This window comes from Peromyscus leucopus, chromosome 14 (genome assembly GCF_004664715.2).
Source record: "Peromyscus leucopus breed LL Stock chromosome 14, UCI_PerLeu_2.1, whole genome shotgun sequence".
Taxonomy (NCBI): Eukaryota; Metazoa; Chordata; class Mammalia; order Rodentia; family Cricetidae; genus Peromyscus; species Peromyscus leucopus.
Window position 1 is genome coordinate 82,032,306 of NC_051075.1, and position 20,394 is coordinate 82,052,699.

Genomic DNA, 20,394 nt, shown 5'->3' on the forward strand with positions numbered 1-20,394 from the left:
GAGACTAGAAAACAAGATTCAAACAATCCCATGCAAATATCACATTTTTCAAATGGAAGAACTCCAAACTTCACTAGAAGTTCCAATCACTAAGATACTTTCCATTGAAATGATTTAAGTACAACTACATGGCACCAAGGTTTAGGCTTAATATAGGCCTGACAACCAAATCCTTGTTTTCTGGAAGAAAGGCCTCAAAAGTCCCACTCAATTCCACATAACAATACTTCAAAGATCAATTAGGTTTTCATTTCCTTAATATTTTTGTTTTTGACTTCTAATATAAAGACTAGATTAAAACTTAGCTCATTTCCCAGAAGGCATTGCTTCCCTTTGCTCTATGAAAGAGTTCACCAAGACCTCTTCCTCAAAACCATCTAGCCCCCAGTCTCCAGCCTGTGCTTGTGATACATCTTTCTAAACATCCTGAAAAGGTAATGTAGGTAAAATATACTCATAAACATTAAAACTAGTTGTTAGAAAGACGTAACTAGCTTTATAATTTAAGTTTTAAAACATAAATACTTGCAGCTTGATCTGCACTGACAATGATTGTTGGAGCCTAGAATTCAACATTTACAAATTTTCATTCACACACACAAAACACACTATTATCACACAACTTGTGTCTTGAGAGAATCTTCTGCTTTTTAAATCTTTGGTCTCCCAGTCAATCCCAAGTTCAACCAACTTTAGCTAAAACTTCACTCAGAATTTCACCAAGCGTTTCACCCACACATTAATGCTTGTTGTGGTTGTGTTGTGTTGTCCTTCTGTGGTGTATGGTGGTGTGGGATTATCTATTGCTTGATTTTTCATGGATGTGTTTAGCTTCTTTGGGTTGAATTTTCCCTTCTAGTGCTTTCTGTAGGGCTGGGTTTGTGGACAGGTATTGATTAAATCTGGTTTTATCCTGGAATATTTTGTTTACTCCGCCTATGGTGATTGAGAGTTTTGCTGGGTATAATAGTCTGGGTTGGCATCCGTGGTCTCTTAGTGTCTGCATGAGATTTGTCCATAATCTTCTAGCTTTCATAGTCTCTATTGAGTAGTCTGGTGTTATTCTGATGGGTTTACCTTTATATGTTACTTGGTCTTTTTCCTTTGTGGCTCTTAATATTTTTTCTTTGTTCTGTGTGTTTAGTGTTTTGATTATTATGTGCCGCGCTGGGCCTGTCCACCTCTGTGGGCAACCGCTGGGCCTAAAAGTCTCCGCCGGCTGCCACCGGACCTGAATGTCCCTGTCGGCCACCGCCGCCGGGCCCCGTCTTCCTCCCAGGGCGGCTGCCACAGGCCTACCTGCGTCTGCTTGTCTCCGCCCGTCTTTCTACTTCTTACTTTTAATTATTATCACCATCTCTATTAGAAAGATTCTCTTAACTAGACAGGAAGTATGTACGTCATTTCTAAAGTTTAGAGTTTATAGTCAGCCCTGTTATAAAGCACTGGGATTTAGTGAGTGTTGTCATTATAGAGTTGTGATGCTTGTTGCTAGGGGGCTGTAACATTCTCCAGACAAAGCCACACCCCAAAGTTGCCAGTTGGCCTTTTCAAACTGGCAGAGAAGCACTGTCAGCAGTAAATGGTTTTTAACTAGAGGCTGTCCCTTCACCCAAATTCATAATAGCTCCCCTAAGAACTTCAATTCAAACAAAGTTTCTATCACAGCAGTACTTTTGGTTTGCTCTACTGAAAACCTTCACCCCAAGGGTGAAATTACCATATTTAGCTTCTATAAAGCTCTTGGCCAATACTGCACAGCTATTAGGTGATATAAGGTATTTTTCTAAATGAGCTAGTAAAGCCAAAAGCAGCACAGCTCTGAACTCTTATTTCCTCACTGTTTGCATTAATCAGTGACAAAACCTCAGAAGCACTAATCGAGCCACTTTCATTCTGGTTCCTTTATAGGAACATCATTGGAGCTGACTTTTTTTAGTTCCACACTCCTTACCAAACTCTCTGGTAACCACTGAGCTTCATTCTCCTCTTGCGAATAAAACAAAAACATGTCCTTGATCCCATATTAAAACAGGATCAGGACCCTTCCATAATCCTGAGCAGGGATCTTTCCATTTCACTTGAGTTTCAGGAATTAGTATTTTCACTTCATTAGCTTTAACTCCTGATGTTATTAGCAGTGGTGATATTTAGCATTGATTTTTTTATAAGGAACTTTCAGGTAAAGCAACTCTTTTGTAAGACAGCTAAATTTTCTGAAGTTTGTTTCCCATCTAGAAAGCAGTCATTTCTTTTTTGAATGCCTGTTTCCTTGTCTCCTTATTAGATTTGCAAAGGAATTACTCATTACAGGCAGTTTGTTCAAAAGGCAAAGAACTTTAATTTCAACATAAGTTTCTTCATATCTAAGACAACGTTCAGAGTATAAACTGCTTTCCCTTGTTTTAAGGATTTTAAAGTGACTTGTTTGCTCTTATAGGTAGCTTTTTGTCATCCAACTACTGTTAAAAACTTCACATCTATTAGGGTAAATAAGGCATTTTACCAATGGAGCCCCAAACCACGAAGTGCCTAGTTCCGTTTCCTTTCAATTTTTCATCGGAACTGACACGTAAACTCTTAGATGATTTTCCTCATTATTCTTTTTAAAGGCTGTATTTTAAGTTTACCATGAACGTATTTTTGAGCTGACAAAAATGTTTCAGGGCAATGTCGCCATCTTTAGCGGAAAAACTACCTTTCCCAGAATGCATTTCCCTTATATCAGTCCATAATAATATCAGTCCCTTATATCATTTCCCATATTTCTTTTCAGGTTTGAGAGTCAACTGGTTCTCTTTTAACATACTTGTTTACAAATTCTTGCCCGGGAGGTTTGAACAAAGTTTTTGCTTTTGCAACGGGAGATTTGAACAAGCACCTTACATTTCCAGCTATGGCACATTGGGGGAGTTCTATTTTCTCAACTGGCTTTAACAGGTGTCTCTCCTTCATCAGACACTGGCCCCCGGATCAGAACTGCACCTGCCTCATTAGTGCGCATTGAGGCTGGCATTCCTGATAGCAACTTTCCTTGGGGCTATGTTTGTTTTAGCCAGTCAGTGAAAAACAAGATCATTTGCAACAGAGCTTTTCCATAGCTCCTTCAGAGATTTTTCTCACACTGATCTTATTCTCATTTTGCTTGTTCCTCCCCCCCCCCCCACAGATGCAGAGCTTCAGCTATTTGTCTGCGGCTCTGTTCCTCTGCTAGCTGCCTTTGGAAGAAGGGGCTTTTTTTCTCCCCCCAAATCTGCCTCGAATTCTTGCAGCTTTTTCAGGTCACATATTTTCGTGGGAGGATTATGTCCCTTCTCTGTTTCTTCAGAGTCTTTCTCCCAGACAGTTCCCAGTTTGGTCTCAGTTTATCCCATCTACCCCAGAAACAGTTTCCAACACTAGAGCTGCGACTTTCCCTGCTACTGAAGGTAGGGCTTTTTGTCCGTTTCTGTTTTTGGGGTCTGTGTGGTTTGTGTACAGACTGAAAATCTAACAAGGGAGTTTTTTGCCATTTCTAAACTCCCATTAGGACAGGTGTTTTGCCTCATCAGGCCTTCACCTGGCCCAGTCCCCCAGTGGGTTGTGTTTGCTTGTCTGGGTGCTCAAGGACAGTGTTTATGCCAGAGGCAATCATCCCTCAGGGTTATACTCCCTCATCTCACCAAGAGCCAGTTGAAACAAAGCTTTTCTCAAAGAGGTGCTTTCTCTGACAGAAAAGAAAGCTTTACTCCTGGATAGTTCTGTTCTGCCCTGGCTGGGCTCTTTCCCCAGACAGCATTCTGACTCGGCAGCATGACTGCTTCAGACACAGATCAGCTTTACTGTTTTCCCAGAAAGGTCCTTTTTCTATTAGGAAAGCTTTTCAGATTTCTTTTTGCAGACGTTGACCTTTCAACCCGGGGCTTATAGGAAAGCACACAACTGTGCTGTTCCCACTGGCTTTAGCTTGCTTTGTTCACTAGCAATCTTCCCCTGGGTCCTGCACCTTCCTGCCTCAGCTCTGTGTTCCAGGAAGTTTACAAATGCAGGAACCCTAGTATCCCTGAAATGAACTCCAACTCAGAGACGCTGGCCAGTTGACTCTGGATTTTTGGTCAGAAGCAAGGATACAATGCTAACAGTTTGCATCGCTTCAGGGGATTTTTGCATTAAGACTATTAGGAGCACCTTTTCATTCTGAAATGCTCACTCAGACAAAACCTTTGATGCCTCAGCTAGGCTGTAACTGTGAAGCTTCGCTTTTTTGCTTTTCTCAGGTAAAGTTTCCTGCCCTTTTGGGCTCTCTGTAGCTCTTTACCCACACTCTCCCAAGTGTTTCCCTCAGGGTACTCTGACCTACTGTCTTTCACTAGCTTGAAGAGACAGAGCTTAGAAGAGGTTTTTAGGAACTTGTTCCTGCCTCCTGCATTGCAGGGAGGATTGTTAAAGCTTGAAAGAACTTAGAGAGGTTTTGCTGTCTTAAGTTTGTTGTTTTCCCTTAGAGCTAATCACAGGTGGTCCCCATACTAATATCTTCAGGTGATTCTAATTTTTGTCCTTCTGAGAGAGAGTTCTGAAAGGCTTTAGTTTTTAAGTTTGAGAGCTTTTGAGAAAGATTAAGGCTTTTTAGAGAGATTTTCCCCTCAAATTTTCCAAGAAAAGCTTTATAGTTTAAGAGAAAGATTTTTCCCCCCAGGAGAAAGACCAACTTTTCCCAAAACTTCCCAACTTTAAACTTTTTGGCTTTTTACACCCCCATTTTTGCCTCAGGGAGAAAACACTTTCTCCTGCCGCTTGGACTTAGCATTTCAGCTGTTCCCAGGTCAAAAGCTTCCATAGGAAACTTTTTCTTCCCCATAAGCTCAAAGAAGAGCTTTTTTACTTCCCGTAAAGCCCAAAGAAAGATTTTCCCCCAGTTTGCTTTCATAGCTCCCAAAGTGAGAAAATTGAAGAGTTTTTCTGTCTAGTTGCCTTACTTATTTTTTCCTACACAATCTTACACTTCTAAGTTTTTCCAAAACTATATTACTACCCTATACCTTACTTATTTTTCACAGATAGAAATTGAGAAAGGGATAGAAGATAGAAAATTTTGACAGAAGAGAATTTCGCTGCAGCATTGGACATCTTTCCAGTCCGCTTTCCTTTTCTCTCAAGGATAAAATCCCTGCCTCCCAAAAATATATATAAAAATATATATATTCCATAACACCGGCATGCCTTTCCACTGGCAGGACTGACTCAGCACTTTCACCAAAAAATCTGTAATAAAACTATTATTTTCCTTTATCTTTAGTCCCTATTACTTTGTCTTTAGTCCCTGTTCATTTGTCTTTAGTCCCCTTTTTTTTGTTCCCCCTTTTTTTCTTCAGTCCCCCTTTTTTTTTCCTTTTTCTTTAGTCCCTGTTCATGGCGCCATTCTGTGGGGGCATTTACCCACCATCCCCACAGTTCCCCAGAGTTTTCTTGAGTGCAATCAGCAGGAAATATTAGATAGAAGGATTTATAGCAGAGAATATTGTGGAGATAAACAGATAGAAAATAAAGGATAGCCTCGAGAGGGCCTGGAACCTATTCCAACGGGCCCCGACTGTCTCTGGCCCAGGGTTTTTATAGAGACTCCAAGGGGTGGAGCAAAAGACCTCCTCCCCCAGCACAGCCAAGTGCAGACCATCTCAGACACCTGCACTCAGGCCCGTGGTCCTGATCATCCTCTATGGGGACATGCTGGGTAAAGCCACGAGGAACCCGAGAACGGGCTCCCACACAAGACCTGCTCCTTTTGAGGCAGAACAGGTAGATTTTTTTTCTATGTTATTCAGTTGAATGGTGAGGTTCAAGTCCTAAACCTGTCTGGGAAAAGCGTTCCTTGCTTCACCCTGTTTCATTCTGACACCTGTGTGGGCAGAGATCTTCCATCCCAGTAAGAATCTAGTTCATCATATCCATGGTCATTAAAGTGAACCACACTTCAAGGGCTCAAAGGCCACGTGAACTTCCTTAGGATCAATTGCATTTGTAATGCTGAGAAGTTGCACTGACTATCCTGCCCCCATCAAACACTCTCACGAAGCTTTGGGCACTGCTGTCCATCCCACATCAGTGAATATCAGGAATATGCACACCTCTGATATCAGCTGGGTACTCCTGGGACACTATTTTACAAAATGTTGCTCAGATTCCTGAAGCTCAAATATCCTTAACTACCAAATCCCCAAAGTAACAAAGCTTAAGCTACCCTCTGCACCTACTCCTGGGCTGAGTGTGAGTTTCTGTGTGCTGTGTGCCCCCTGCTGGAGATGAGCTCCAAAGCTCTTTCTGAGAGCACATTGCAGGAAGATTTTTCTGTCACGTGTGTTCATCACAAAAGTCAGCCTTAAGGACAACTCTTCCTTAGATGTGTTTCTGGAAGTGGATATGAAGATGAAGAAGAATGAGCTGTTTTCTGTGACTTCATAATAACCTCTTTCTCCCAGTAGTAACAGACACTTTTCTGGGGCAAACCGAATACCAGTATGTATGAGAGTGTGATGGAGTAACCAGGGGTAGTGCAGGTAAGGACCACATCTCTGAGAGCTTCACCAGGTCCTGTTAACATTGGAAGGAGAACCTATGGACAAGGAGAATCAGCCTCAATCAGTCACAGTGACAAGGTCTGTAGGTTCCCTAGCAATTCCTCAGGGTCTAACCATGGTGACAATGGCAGAGTCATTTCTGATACTATAAATGACAATCTGCTTTGGTAAGAAAAAAAGGCACCATATGTTCTTATAAACAAAAACATGCACAGAAAGGATTTATATTTGGACACATCAATGTTTAGTCATTTTTTTAACAGACCCCAAGTGTGATCCATGAGTAGCAAACAAACACTGATACTGAGAACCTGTCACTAGACTCATGAATTGACCCAACAGTCTTATCTTCTAACCACACCCCTGTCTTCCCCCAGAGACTTTAAGTCTATGTGAGTAGACTGTGATCTTCCATGTGCTGAGACTACAATTTCCCCTGGAGATTAAAAGCATACTCACACGTTGGGAGCCCTGTAATTATAGGTAGGAATGGACACAACCCAGTTTTTCCTGATATTTCCATGATATCTGTAACATGAATTGATAAATGTTCTTACTAATACAAAACCTGGAGCCAGGTTTGGGTGAAAGCTGAAAGATCAAAGAACAAGTCAGCCACATCTTACCTCTAGGAAATCCTCAGCCAAAGAGGGGGGCACTTCCTGTATCCTCACGCCTATATCCTTTCTGTGCCCTGCCATCTTACTTCCTCCCTCAGCCCAGCTACATCACTTTCCTCTTTCTGCCAGCTCTATCACTTCCTGTCTGTCTCTACAGACCTATAGACCTCTATGGTTTACTAGTGCTGGGATTAAAGGGGTGTGCAACCAGGCCTGGCTCTGTTCCCAGTGTGGCCTTAAACTCACAAAGATTAGGATGAATTCCTGCCTCCCAAATGCTAGGATTAAAAGTGTGTGTTACCCACAGCCTAGTCTCTAAGTTTCATATAGTGGCTGCTTTTTCCTCTGATCTCCGGGCAAGCTTTATTTGTTAGAACACAAATAAAATATCACCACAGATGAAGGCAGACATTATTTCTCTTGGGCTTATATATGATATTTCAAATGTCATTTTTAATTCAGCATAGGATTGCAAAGTAATTGGCCAAGGAAATTAATATACATTGTAAGGCATTGCTAATAAGATGCCATCCATATCAGTCCCACAACATCATATTTGTTGTTGAAGGGACTGTCTGCTAAAGGGCTTGAGTAATCACTGTTCAGTAAAGAGATATTTCACTGATGTTAATCTATGGAGATTCTCTAGTGCCTTACACCATCCTTGTTATGGTTCAGCAATTTATCAAAAACCAAGTGCTCTACAGCAACAGGCTGAAGCCCATGGAGCCCGTGTGGGCTCTGGGAGGTGATGCTGTGTCGGTGCAGATCTGTGCTCTGTGAGAGGATTGTACTGCAGACAGGGTATCAGGAGTAGGAAGGCTGTGAATATGGAATCAAGAATATTTTAACTGCAAATTTTGAGACTCTCTTTTCAGTTCTGCCATGAACATGATCTGGAACTTTAAGTAAATTCTGTAAATGAAAATAACAGAGGGAATCATCTTCCCTACATGAATTATATTTAAAAATTTTCAGTTATTATTGTTTACATTTTGTTATCTTATTGAAATACATTGCTTTATGCAATATATTCTGATTATAGGTTCCCCTTCCCTATCATCTTCTCCTAGTTCCTCCTCTCAAATCCAGAGCCACAACCTTTCTGTGTCTCATTAGAAAACAAAAAGTCATGTAAGGATTATGATAAAAGAACATAAGGCAAGTAAAAAATTAATGAATTGGAATAGGACAGAACAACCAAACAAAAAAAAGAGCCCAAAACACAGAGAGATGCCGAGACACACACTCAGGAATCTCATGAAACCTCATAATTGGAAGCCATAATATATACAAAGAAACTGTATGAAAAACACACAAACAAAAACAATGATTTTTGGGACTTTATGAGACAAAGAACAACCAAACATGTTCATGAGTTGGTTTTGTGTTGGTCATCTACTGCTGGGTGGAGCTATCCTTGAGAGTGATCTGTTTCCCCCAGTAAAACTCACTCTGGGAAAACTAATCTTTCATTTGCAAGTGACTATCAGAATCTCCATGTGATAACAAACATTTTCTCCAAAATATTGACCGAGTATTGGAAAAAGCATATGCTCACATGATCACCAACATGGGAAAGTTCAAGTCTTTGTTGTCAATTTAAAACTACTCACTCTTTGAGTCTTGGAGGCAGATTAACTGGGAAAATTCTGAATATATGAGAATGGATTCACAACACAAGGAGCCAGATCAGGAGTTGAGAATCCACAGTACAAGTACACAGGAAGGACACTGTCCCAACCACACTGTAAGCCATCCTTTAGCTCCAGATGAGGGTCTGGGATATGAGTTAAGTGCACAGTGGACAGATCTAGAATTATCTAATTGAACAGAGAAACAGGAGATACAGTGGACACCTGCAAACAGAGAGGATCCTGTTCAAGATACTGTCACACATATCTACTGTCTGTCTCACTCATGTCTACTCATACACTCAGTGTCCCTTGTTATCTACCTTTTAAAAGAACAACCAAGAAAACCCACTGCAGCCCTAACCCCATGTTGAAAGTTCTGTTTCCAGTGCTGATCACTGAATGGGAAGACAGGGATAGAGTCCTCTGCCTGAACTGCAGGGTCAGGGCAGGGCTGGTTTTCATGGCAGAGGAAGGCCGTATTTGCATATCTCCGTACATATCTTATGCTCTGATGTGGGAACCTTTGGGGCAGCAGTTAATGGTGCAAATGTTTGAGAGAAAATGAAGTAGCAATGTGAGCATGGTTTCATTAAAATGTCATTCATTTTGTATTTGTAATAAAACTTCAACAGCTTTAATATATTTTTATTGTGCTCTTGTTCCACACTTACTCTTTTTTTTTTTTTTTTTTTTTGAGACAGGGTTACTTGCTGTGGGATGGTCTGTATGTCAAATTGCTCTGATTTGTCAGTAAATAAAACACTGATTGGCCAGTGGCCAGGCAGGAAGTAGGTGGGACAGGGAGAGAGGAGAATTCTGGTAAGTGGAAGGCTGAGGTAGAGAGACAATGCCAGCCGCCATGACAAACTGCATGTGAAGACATGGGTAAGACACAAGCCACGTGGCAAGGTATAGATTTATGGAAATAGATTAATTTAAGCTATAAGAACAGTTAGCAAGAAGCCTGCCATGGCCATACAGTTTGTAAGCAATATAAGTTTCTGTGTTTACTTGGTTGGGTCTGAGCGGCTATGGGACTGGCAAGTGACAAAGATTTGTCCTGACTGTGGGCAAGGCAGGAAAACTCTAGCTACAGTTACTCTGTGTAGTTTTGGTGCCTGTCCTAAATCTTGCTCTGTAGAACAGGCTGGCCTCCAACTCAAAGAGGTCTGCCTGGCTCTGCCTCTCGAGTGCTGGGATTAAAGGCATGTGCCACCACTGCCTGGCCCCACACTCAGTCTTTATTGCCTATCTTTCTAGATATTGTACAATAAATTCATAGGAAGTTTGAAAATAGAATTTGTAATTTGATATTAAGAGGATTTAATATAAAGTTCAATGAATGGTGAATGTATACAATAAATTAATGAAACAAAACTCAACTGAGGACATAGCACAGTGGGAGAGTGTAACACTCACAAGGTCCCAAGATTTATTCTCATTATTGAAAAGATAAAATATATATTAAATAAGCATTGATACTCACAGAGATTATTCTTTGAGACATAATAAAAACACATAGCAAACTTTGTTCACATATATGTTGTATGCTTGTGTTGGGGTGTGTTGTTAACATCCTTTGCAATCATGCTATTATTACTTTAATCTCCACAAACTAAATGTATGTTCTTTGTCTGTGGTTACCTCAGGAAGGAGAGGAGTCTCTTGCCGGGTCTGTAGTGTCATGATTGTGTGCCTTCTCATCCCCTGAGAGTGTAGGTCTTCCTTGGTGGCTGTGGGATCAGTCTCAAGAGGAGAACCCATGGAATAGCCACCCCAGTATTAGAAAGGAAAATTAGGTCCTAATTGTCCAATGGAGTAATTAATTCTACTACTAGAGAAAGTGGGTTTGCTGTGGCTAAGAGGATTTGTGGATTGTGGCATTATTGTTTCTGTGGCATTCCCAAGTAAAGAGACCTAACTAAAGCCACTAAATTCAGTGACACAATGATCTGAATTCATTTCTGCTTTGGTCCTTAAATGATCAAATCATTTCTCTTATGGGCTTCATATATTTAACCGGATTTTATGTGGGCAAGTGAGAGGAGGAAACTCTGGATAGATGTAGCAATCTCCCTTGCTGTCCCTTGTTGTCAGCTGTCCCTTGTGACCGTGAATGTCTGAGGTGCCAGCATCACCCACTGACCTGCATTCCAATTGTATCAGGTTGATCTTGTCTGGATTTGCTCCAGAACCAGAGTCCAGCTGATGTGTAGGACTCACCCAGGTCTACAGTGTGGATATGGACTTCTGCTGCATGGCTTCTCTTGAGCTCTGGGCTCCTTTGCACAAGTAGATGTTGCCATCTCAGTGGCTTTCTTCCCACAAGACTAGCTGGACAATACTCTAGGAGTAATTCTGATAGGTGTGTAACAGACTGGAATGGAAGCATGTGCACATAAAAATGAACACAGATGTTTAGCTGGCCTCATCATATTTCTTAGGAATCAAAAGCATTTAAATATATCCATTCAATAATCCCAGGAATGACTGAATAAAACAAAATGATTGATTTCCTTTCAGCTAGCATAGAAGTGATGAAAGCAAGTGTCAGGAAATTTTCAGTTGATGTTTTCCCAGCATGATTTCAGGGTTCTGGTGCCTAGCTGTTGTATAGAAAGAACCTTGTTCTCAGCCAAGACATCTGATGATCCAGGGTTGTGTTCTGTATTTAGTGATAACATGAACAAAATGAGGCTCTTGAATGAAGGGCTGACAAATCCTTTGCAAGAAATTTGCTTTTTGAGTGGTTGTCTTTCAGTTCCAACAAAAAAAAAAAACTTGAATATTTTCAGCCCCTTGGACTAGACAGACCTGTAAATTCCCTTGTATACTAGGCTGGCCTCAACCTCAGAGAGATCCACTTATCTCTTCCTCCTAAGTGCTTGGATTAAAGTCAAGCATTTTTTAAAGAATTTGTCCATCTATATTCATTAAAGAAATTTCTCTATGGCTTCCTTTGCTTTTTTTTTTCTTGCATTTTGTTTATTAAAAGTGTTTTCACCCAACTTTGTTATCAAGATTATACTGATATTGGCTTCATGAATGAAATTGGCATTGTTCCTTTACTTTCTATTGTGGAGAATGTCAAGATTGGTTTCAAGTCCTACTTAAAATTTGGTATAGAATTCACCAGTGAGTCTGTATGATCCTGAGCTTTTCTTCAAATGGAGTATTTTAAGGACAGCTTCAATTTCATGTAATGGGCCTGTCTGAGTCATGCATACCTTCACAGCTTAATTTATGTAGACAATATGCTACTAGGAATACTTTTAGTCCTTCTAGGTTAGCCAGCTTTGGCATGATACTTTTACAGAGCAATCTCTAATGATACTCTGAATTTCATTGAAATTAATTGTAATAATGCTATTTTCACTTCTAAGTTTTATCAATTTGTGGTTTTCCTCCTTTTTTTCAGTTTAGCTGAAAATTTGGCTACATTATTAACTTTTTCAAGGAACCAATTCTTTGGCTGATTTTGTGTGTTGTTCTTTTTCTCTAAATTTCATTAATTTATTATTTATAGTTATATTTATTTATAAATATTAATATATTTATTATTTCTTATCATCAACTGTATTTGGGGTTAAATGTTTTTAAGAGCCTTGAAGTGCATCATTATATACATATGATATCTCTCAGATATTTTTAGATGAGTATTTATTTCTGGAAACATTTCTCTTAGGGCAACTTTAGCTCAATCCCAAAATGTCTGATAGAATTTCTTTTAATTTACATTATTTGCAATAATTGCCCTGAGGAATCTTTTAAAAATACCATCTATGATTTCATGAATAACCAACTCTTCACTAATATGTCTGTTGTTACTCTCCAAGCACATTTTTGGTTTCTGCCATTTCTCTTGTTGATTCCTAATTTTATTGCATTATACTCTGATAGGAAACAAGGAGTTATCTCAATGTTTTGCATTTCTTGAGATTTACCTTGTGTCCTATGGTGTGAGAGATTTTTCGAGAAGATTCTATATGAGAAAAGGGTGTATTCCCTATCAGTTAGGTGCAATGTTCTGTATATATCTTTTGAGTCAAGTTCATCCTTAGTATATTTTAGCTCTGAATTTTGTTTACTTGTTTTTAGTTTTTCAAACTAAAAACAATTGGAATATGGAAGTGATAGATTATTATTGTGTCAGAATGTATAAAGTCTTTTGCCTTTTAGTGTTTGTTTTATAAATTTCTGGATCCAATACTTTGTGCATAAATGTTCAGAAGAGTTATATTTCCTAGACTCATTATTTCTTTTACTAATACGGGGTATTTATGATATATAAACATCCAGGATTTTTCTCTAAAAGGAGTATAAGACCATGATGATTCTACATTCTTAGCTTCCTAGTGTGGTTACTTCTGGTGTTTGGTTGCAAAATGGTCATGATTCATGGTCCTGGGCTGCAGCTTTCTCATGTCCATTACTGGTTCTTACTGGGGTCCCCCACTCAACCCAGGTCTGGATTCTCTATAATACCTGACCTCCATGTTGTGAGCAGGTTATCCTGTGCTGATTTCCTGGTGGGATGATCTTAAGATAACCCAAGTGGTGATTTCGGTGTCATTCTTTGCTCACATAGAATTGTGTAGATAAAATCTTTCTGAAATAGTGTTGAATTCAATGGGAGACATAGACCTCTAAGAGAGGCTGGATCCTGTCTATTCAGAATGTTTTCTCCTGGTCTGATACCCAGGAGTACAAGAGTCAAATGCCACAATCAGTGCAGAAACACTTCCTTGTTCAGATGGTCCACAGAGTGAGATCCAAAAGATAGAGTTAGGCACAGCTCAGATTCATGAGACCACTCCTGCGCCAAACTGCAATATGCAATCCATGAGCAATACAATCTTTTCAGTAATGGTCATGCAGCATGTTCCCATATTTATGAGCTTTGAATTACAATTTGATTTATGTATTTAATGACCGCTGATGTTAAGCAAATTTTTTATCTCCTCCCTTTGGTTCTTTCATAATGTGTAATTAGTTCCTTTGGACTCTAGTCATCCCCAGTGCTATAGAATACTAGATCTGGTATGTCACTTTACTTGTGTGGGTGTCCATCTATGTCCCTACCACCACCCACACCTCTATATCTACCTCATGTGGTTAGTTGTTTGCCTCCCAATAAGAGATGATGAGTTGGGGAATTTCTCTTTCTGTATATCAATATTGTCCTGCAGTTTCCATAGATGGTGACTCAAATGACCTCCTTTATGAATGTTATGTGTAGCTTTAGTTTTCCGGCCTTGCCCACAGTCAGGACAAATCTTTGTCACCCGCCAGTCCCACAGCCGCTCAGACCCAACCAAGTAAACACAGAGACTTATATTGCATACAAACTGTATGGCCGTGGCAGGCTTCTTGCTAACTGTTCTTATAGCTTAAATTAATACATTTCCATAAGTCTATACCTTGCCACGTGGCTGGTGGCTTACTGGCGTCTTCACATGCTGCTGGTCATGGCGGCGGCTGCAGTGTCTCTCTCCCTCAGCCTTCTCCTTCCCAGAATTCCCCTCTCTCCTTGTCCCACCTACTTCCTGCCTGGCCACTGGCCAATCAGTGTTTTATTTATTGACCAATCAGAGCAATTTGACATACAGACCGTCCCACAACAGTTATGGCTGTATATTTTTGTCTGCATACCTCACTTTTATTACAAAATATTTACTTTTATTTCTGTAAATTAATGTTTAAACATATTTTAACAGCTATGTAGAAATATTCTTTATAACTATTTATGATCAACATCACACATATTAGAACCCAAGTTTGATTCTAGTATTTAAAATATCAAGATAAATATAAATATAAATACTACTGAAAAGTATTCTTTGATCAATAATCAAAACACAAAAGAATTTGGAAGAAAGGAAAGGATGAGAAAGAGGAATGAGGGTCAAAGTAACGAAAATCCTCTACACGTACTTATAAAGCTGCCCAGTAAATATCTGAAAAGTGAAGGAAAAAATTTATTTATTGGCAGAAAAATGTAAGTTCAGGTCATCTATGACTTTGAGGTGCTCACCTATATAAGAAGAGGCAGGTCAGATGTGACATGAATTGCAAGCAGCAATTTTAATTCAGCATAGGATTGCAAAGTTTCTAACACGTATTTGGCCGAGGGAACTCACATTCAGCACTGAATAATCAATGTTCTGTGAAGACACATCTCTATGATATTAGTCCATTGGGATTTCCCTAGTGCAAGGTCCCATCCCAGTCATGGTTCCTCAATTTATCCAAAACCAAGTGCTCTGTAGAAGCAGGCTGAACCCCATGGAGATGGGCTGTGGGAGGTGATGGTGTGTCCGTGCAGGTCTGTGCTCTGTGACAGGCTTGCACTGCAGGCAGGGTATTGGGAATGGAAAGGCTGTGAATATTGTGTTAAGGATTGGTTCTAAAATTCCAAACTCTCAATTCTGCCATTAACATGAACTGAGACTTCATATAAATTATGTGAAATGAATATGAAAGAGAAAATTATCTGTCCTACAGGAATTGTATTTAGAAATTTTTTTTTCAGATTTTTTTCATACATTTTTCTCTTGTTGAAAATAGATGTTTTTCGTACAATATATTCTGATTACAGTTTCCCCTCCCCCTACTCCTCCAAGTTCTTCCGACCTCTCCTCTCACCCAGAGACATACCCTCCCGTCTTTCATTAAAAATCAAACAAGCTCCTAAGGATTAATAATAAAAGTACATAAGATAAATTTAAAAAATGAAGAAATGAGAACAGGACAAAACAACCAAACAAGAAAAAGAGCCCAAGAAACAAATAGGGATGCAGAGACACAGACAGTCACACAATCAGGAATGCTATAAAAATGCAAAACTGGAGGCCATAATATATACACAAAGGATCTGTACAGTAGAAAAAATGCAATGGCCTGACAACATTATTAGACCAAAAAAAAAAAAAAAAAGAACCCACAAAAGATGCCATTGGATTGATTTTGTGTTGGACACCTACTGCTGGACATGGGGCTCTTTGAGAGTGGTCTGTTTCCCCAGTGAGACTCCCTCTGAGAAAACAAATTTTTAATTTGCAAGTAGCTATCAGAATTTATACACAATCAAAAATATCTTCTTCGCTGGGCGGCGGTGATACATGCTTTTAATCTAATGCACTTGGGAGGCAGAACCTAGTGGATCTCTGAGAGTACAAGGCTACTCTGGTCTAAGAGCAAGATCCAGGACAGCCAGAACTACACAGAGAAACCCTGTCTTGAAAAATAAAAAAAAAAAAAAAAACACCTTCTCCAAAATACTGACCCAGTATTGGTGAAAGCATGTGTTCACATTATTACCAACATGTGGACATATGGGTCTTTGTTATAAATTTAAAACTGTTCACTCTTTGTGACTTGGAGACAGATTGACCAGGAAACTTCTGAATATAGTGAGAATTAATTCATAACAGAAGGAGCCAGATCGGGACCTGAGAATCCACAGTAAAAGCACACAGGAAGGACACTGCTTAGACCACACTGTAAACCATCCTTTAGCTCCTGATGAGGGGCTGGGATCTGAGTTTAGTGCACAGAGGTCAGAACTAGAATTATTTCATTGAACAGAAAAACAGAAGAGACAATGATGAAATGCAGTAATGGAAAGAATTTTATTATAAATTCAGTTCTATCACTTCTTAGCCTTATATGTACCATCCTCAAGAAGAGGAAAGGGGGTTGAACAACTCAGAGCTTACGTGAGACTGAGCCTGGCCCCCTTCCACTTGAATCCCTTGAATTAATAACACTGTTCCAATCGAGGGTCTACAGTAACCTTAGTATGAGGGAGAAGTCTATCCGAGGTTCCTGAGTTTCCCCAGCAGCTGATCTTGGTGGCCACAGAGAATCACTCTTGCTCTCATAAATACTTTCTGTATTTTGTTCAAGGGAGAGACAAGGTGACATATTGTTTTTAAAAAGTCACTCAAAAAAGGACTTTTTATTTTTTTCTTTTTAGACCAATTTCTATACTATATAATTTTAAAGAAGATCACATAAAAAAAAAATCAGGTGGAGTGGGTGCCCAGATAACACAGAAAAGTATCAAGTATGTCTGCACCTGGGCTCTATGTGTGCTGAGCGCCCCCTGCTGGTCATGGGTACCTGGCGGGGAGGTTTTTGTCTGGGCTCATAGTAAAGACTCCTCACTGTGTCATTTGAACAGTAATATGTGGCTGTGTCCTCAGTTTTAAGATTGTTCATTTGCAGGTAGGCTATGCTTTTGGAATTATCTCTGGAGATGGTGAATCTGCCTTTCACTGAATCAGCATAGTTTGTTGCATAATTATTATTTTTACTTCTTATGCGACCAACCCATTCAAGACCCTTCCCTGGAGCCTGGCGGATCCAGTGTATTGCATAGTCAGTGAAGGTGAATCCAGAAGTTGCACAGGAGAGTTTCAATGACCCCTGAGGCTGCACCAATCCTCCACCAGACTCAACCAGCTGCACCTCACAATGAACACCTGCAAACAGAAAAAATCCTGATCAAGAAACAGTCACAGATATCTACTGTCTGTCTCTCTCATGTCTACTCATACATTCAGTGCCCCTTGTTATCTACCTTTTAAAAGAACAACCAAGAAAACCCAGTGCAGCCACAATCCCATGCTGATTGTTCTGTTTTCAGTGCTGATCACCAAATGGGAAGACAGGACTAGAGTCCTCTGCCTGAACTGCAGGGTCAGGGCAGGGCTGCTTTTCATGAGCAGAAGAAGGCCATATTTGCATATATTCCTGCATATCTTATGGTCTGATGTGGGAGCCTTTGGGGCAGCAGTTAATGATGCAAATGTCTGAGAGAAAATGAAGTAGCAAAGTGAGTATGGCTTCATTAAAATGTTATTCATTTTGTATTTGTCATAAAACTCCAACAGCTTTACTGTATTTTTATTTGTGTTCTTGTTCCACACTTGCTATTTATTGTCTTACCTACCAGATATTTTACAATAAATTCATAGGAAGTTTTGAATTAAAAATCACAATTTTATAATTTCAGGGGAATTAATATAAAGTTCGATGAATAGTGAAAGTATACAATAAATTAACCTAACAAAACTCAACTGAGGACATAGCACAGTGGGAGAGTGTAACACTCACAATGTCCCAAGATTTATCCTCATTATTGAAAAGATAAAATATATATTAAATAAGCATTGATACTACCAGAGATTATTGTTTAAGAAAATAATAAAAACACATAACAAACTTTTGTTCATATATATTGTATGCTTATGTTTGGGTGTGTTAGTCAACAACCTTGGGAGTCATGTCATTATCATTTTAATTTCCCCAAACTAAGTATATGTTTCTTGTCTGTGGTTACCACAGGAAGGAGAGGAGTCTGTTGCTGGGTCCGTAGTGCCATGGATTCTCTTCCTCCCATCTCCCTAATTCCCATGAGAATGTAGGACTTCCTTCATGGCTGTGGGATCAGTCTCAAGAAGAGGACCCATGGAATAGCCACCCCAGTATTAGAAAGGAGAATTGGGTCCTAATTGTTCAATGGAGTAATCAATTCTACTATTAGAGAAAGTGGGTTTGCTATTGCTAAGAGGATTTGTGGATTGTGGCATTATTGTTTCTGTGGCATTCCCAGGTAAAGAGACCTCATTAAAGCCACTAAATGCAGTGAATTGATGATCTTAAGTCATTTCTGCTTTGGTCCTGAGATGATCAAATAATTTATGTTATGGGCTTCATATATTTAACAGAATTTTATGTGGGCAAGTGAGAGGAGGAAACTCTGGATAGATGTAGCAATCTCCCTTGCTTTCTCTTGTTGACACCTGTATCTTGGAAACCTGAATGGCTCAGGGGCCAGCATCACCCGCTGACATGCATTCCTCTTGCATCAGGTTGATCTTGTCCGGATTTGCTCCAGAACCAGAGTCTAGCTGATATGTAGGACTCACCCAGGTCTATGGTGTGGATATGGACTTCTGCTGCATGGCTTCTCTTGAGCTCTGTGCTCCTTGCACATGTAGATGTTGCCATCTCAGTGGCTTTCTTCTCATAAGACTAGCTGGACAATACTCTAGGAGTAATTCTGATAGGTGTGTAACAGACTGGAATGGAAGTGTTTGCACATAAAAATGAACACAGATGTTTGCATTGGCCTCATATTTCTTAGGAATTGAAAGCATTTAAATATATAAATTCAATAACCCCAGGAATGACCTCATAAAAGAAAGTGATCAATTTTATTTCAGCTAGTTTAGAAGTGATAAGAGCAAAGCATCAAGGAAATTTTCAGTTGATGTTTCCCCAGCATGATTTCAAGGTTCTGGTGCCTTGTGTTCTATAGAGAGAGACTTGTTCTTAGCCAAGACAGCTGATGATGCAGGGGTGTGTTTTTTATCATGATAACATGAATCAATTGAGGCTCTAGATGTAGAACTAAGGGCAGACAAATCCTTGGCTAGAAATTTGTTTACTGAATGTCTTTCAGCTGCAACAAAACTAAATAAAAAATTATTAGCCTCATAGACTTGAATTTATTTTGTTTTATTTTCTATTTTTTATTAATTTTGTCATAAAATGTATTTTGATCATATTACCCAAATACTTTCCACATATATCACTTTATGTTTGTTTTCTCTCTCTTGCCCCCCCTCTCTCCCTCCCTCTCTCTCTCTCTCTCTCTGTGTATGTGTGTGTGTGTGTGTGTGTGTGTGTGTGTGTGTGTGTGTGTGTGTGTGTGCTTTCCCTCCCTTCCTCCATTCTGGTACTTATCTATTTTTCTTCCTTGTCACTGTTCCTTGTGTAGATTCTACGTCTCTGAGGATGGTGATTCAGACCTTAAGAAGAAACCCTTCCCAGACTTAGTACCTGCTAATTGGTCATTTCTGCTGGGTGGCTCTGTAAGGAGGCTTCTGATTATAAAGACATGATGGCAGGAGCAGGAAGCTGAGAGCTCACATCTTCAAATGCAAACACAAAGCAGAGAGCAAATCAGTGGAGTGGTTAATATCTGGACTCACACGGAAGTCCCCTCACTGTGCCTCTAGCTCAGTAATACACAGCAGTGTCTTCAGATCTCAAATGTTCAATGGAGATAGAAAGCATTGTTGGAATTGTCTCTGGAGCCAGTGAGAGTGGCCCTTCACAGAGCCTGGGTGGTTCTGGCTGTTACCATCAGTAACCACTGAAACACACTCTTGCTACTTCCCTGGAGTCTGGCAGACACAGATTATCCAGTAGCTACTAAAAGTGAATGCAAATGCTGAACAAGAGAGTGCAGGAAGCCCCAGGCTGCACCAAGCCCACCTAAGACCCCACTTTCTGAACTTTACATTGGACGCCTGCAAACACAGAGAAACCTGATCAGGAATCTAGCTGTCACATGTGTTCACACTCATTATCAGTCATGTCTACTCATGCACTCAGCATATCTTACTCTCCACAAATTAACCATTAAAACACAGACAAGGAAAACTCAGCTGATCCCCAACTCCATGGTGAGTGGTCTGTGTTCATTGATGATCACTGGATGGGAAAACCTGGGAATTCCAGAGCTGCAGGTTCAGGGCTGGACTGGTGTTCATGAGCTGAGGAAGAACC

At 39.9% G+C, this 20,394-nt stretch overlaps 1 gene segment (V, D, J or C); it reads right to left on the reverse strand.

Moving 5' to 3' along the window:
• Nucleotides 1-16,875: 16,875 nt before the first annotated feature.
• On the reverse strand, nucleotides 16,876-17,502 carry LOC119089082. The segment is given in 2 exon segments: nucleotides 16,876-17,297; nucleotides 17,396-17,502. Coding segments are annotated over 2 exon segments (468 nt in total).
• Between the last annotated feature and the right edge of the window lie 2,892 nt (nucleotides 17,503-20,394).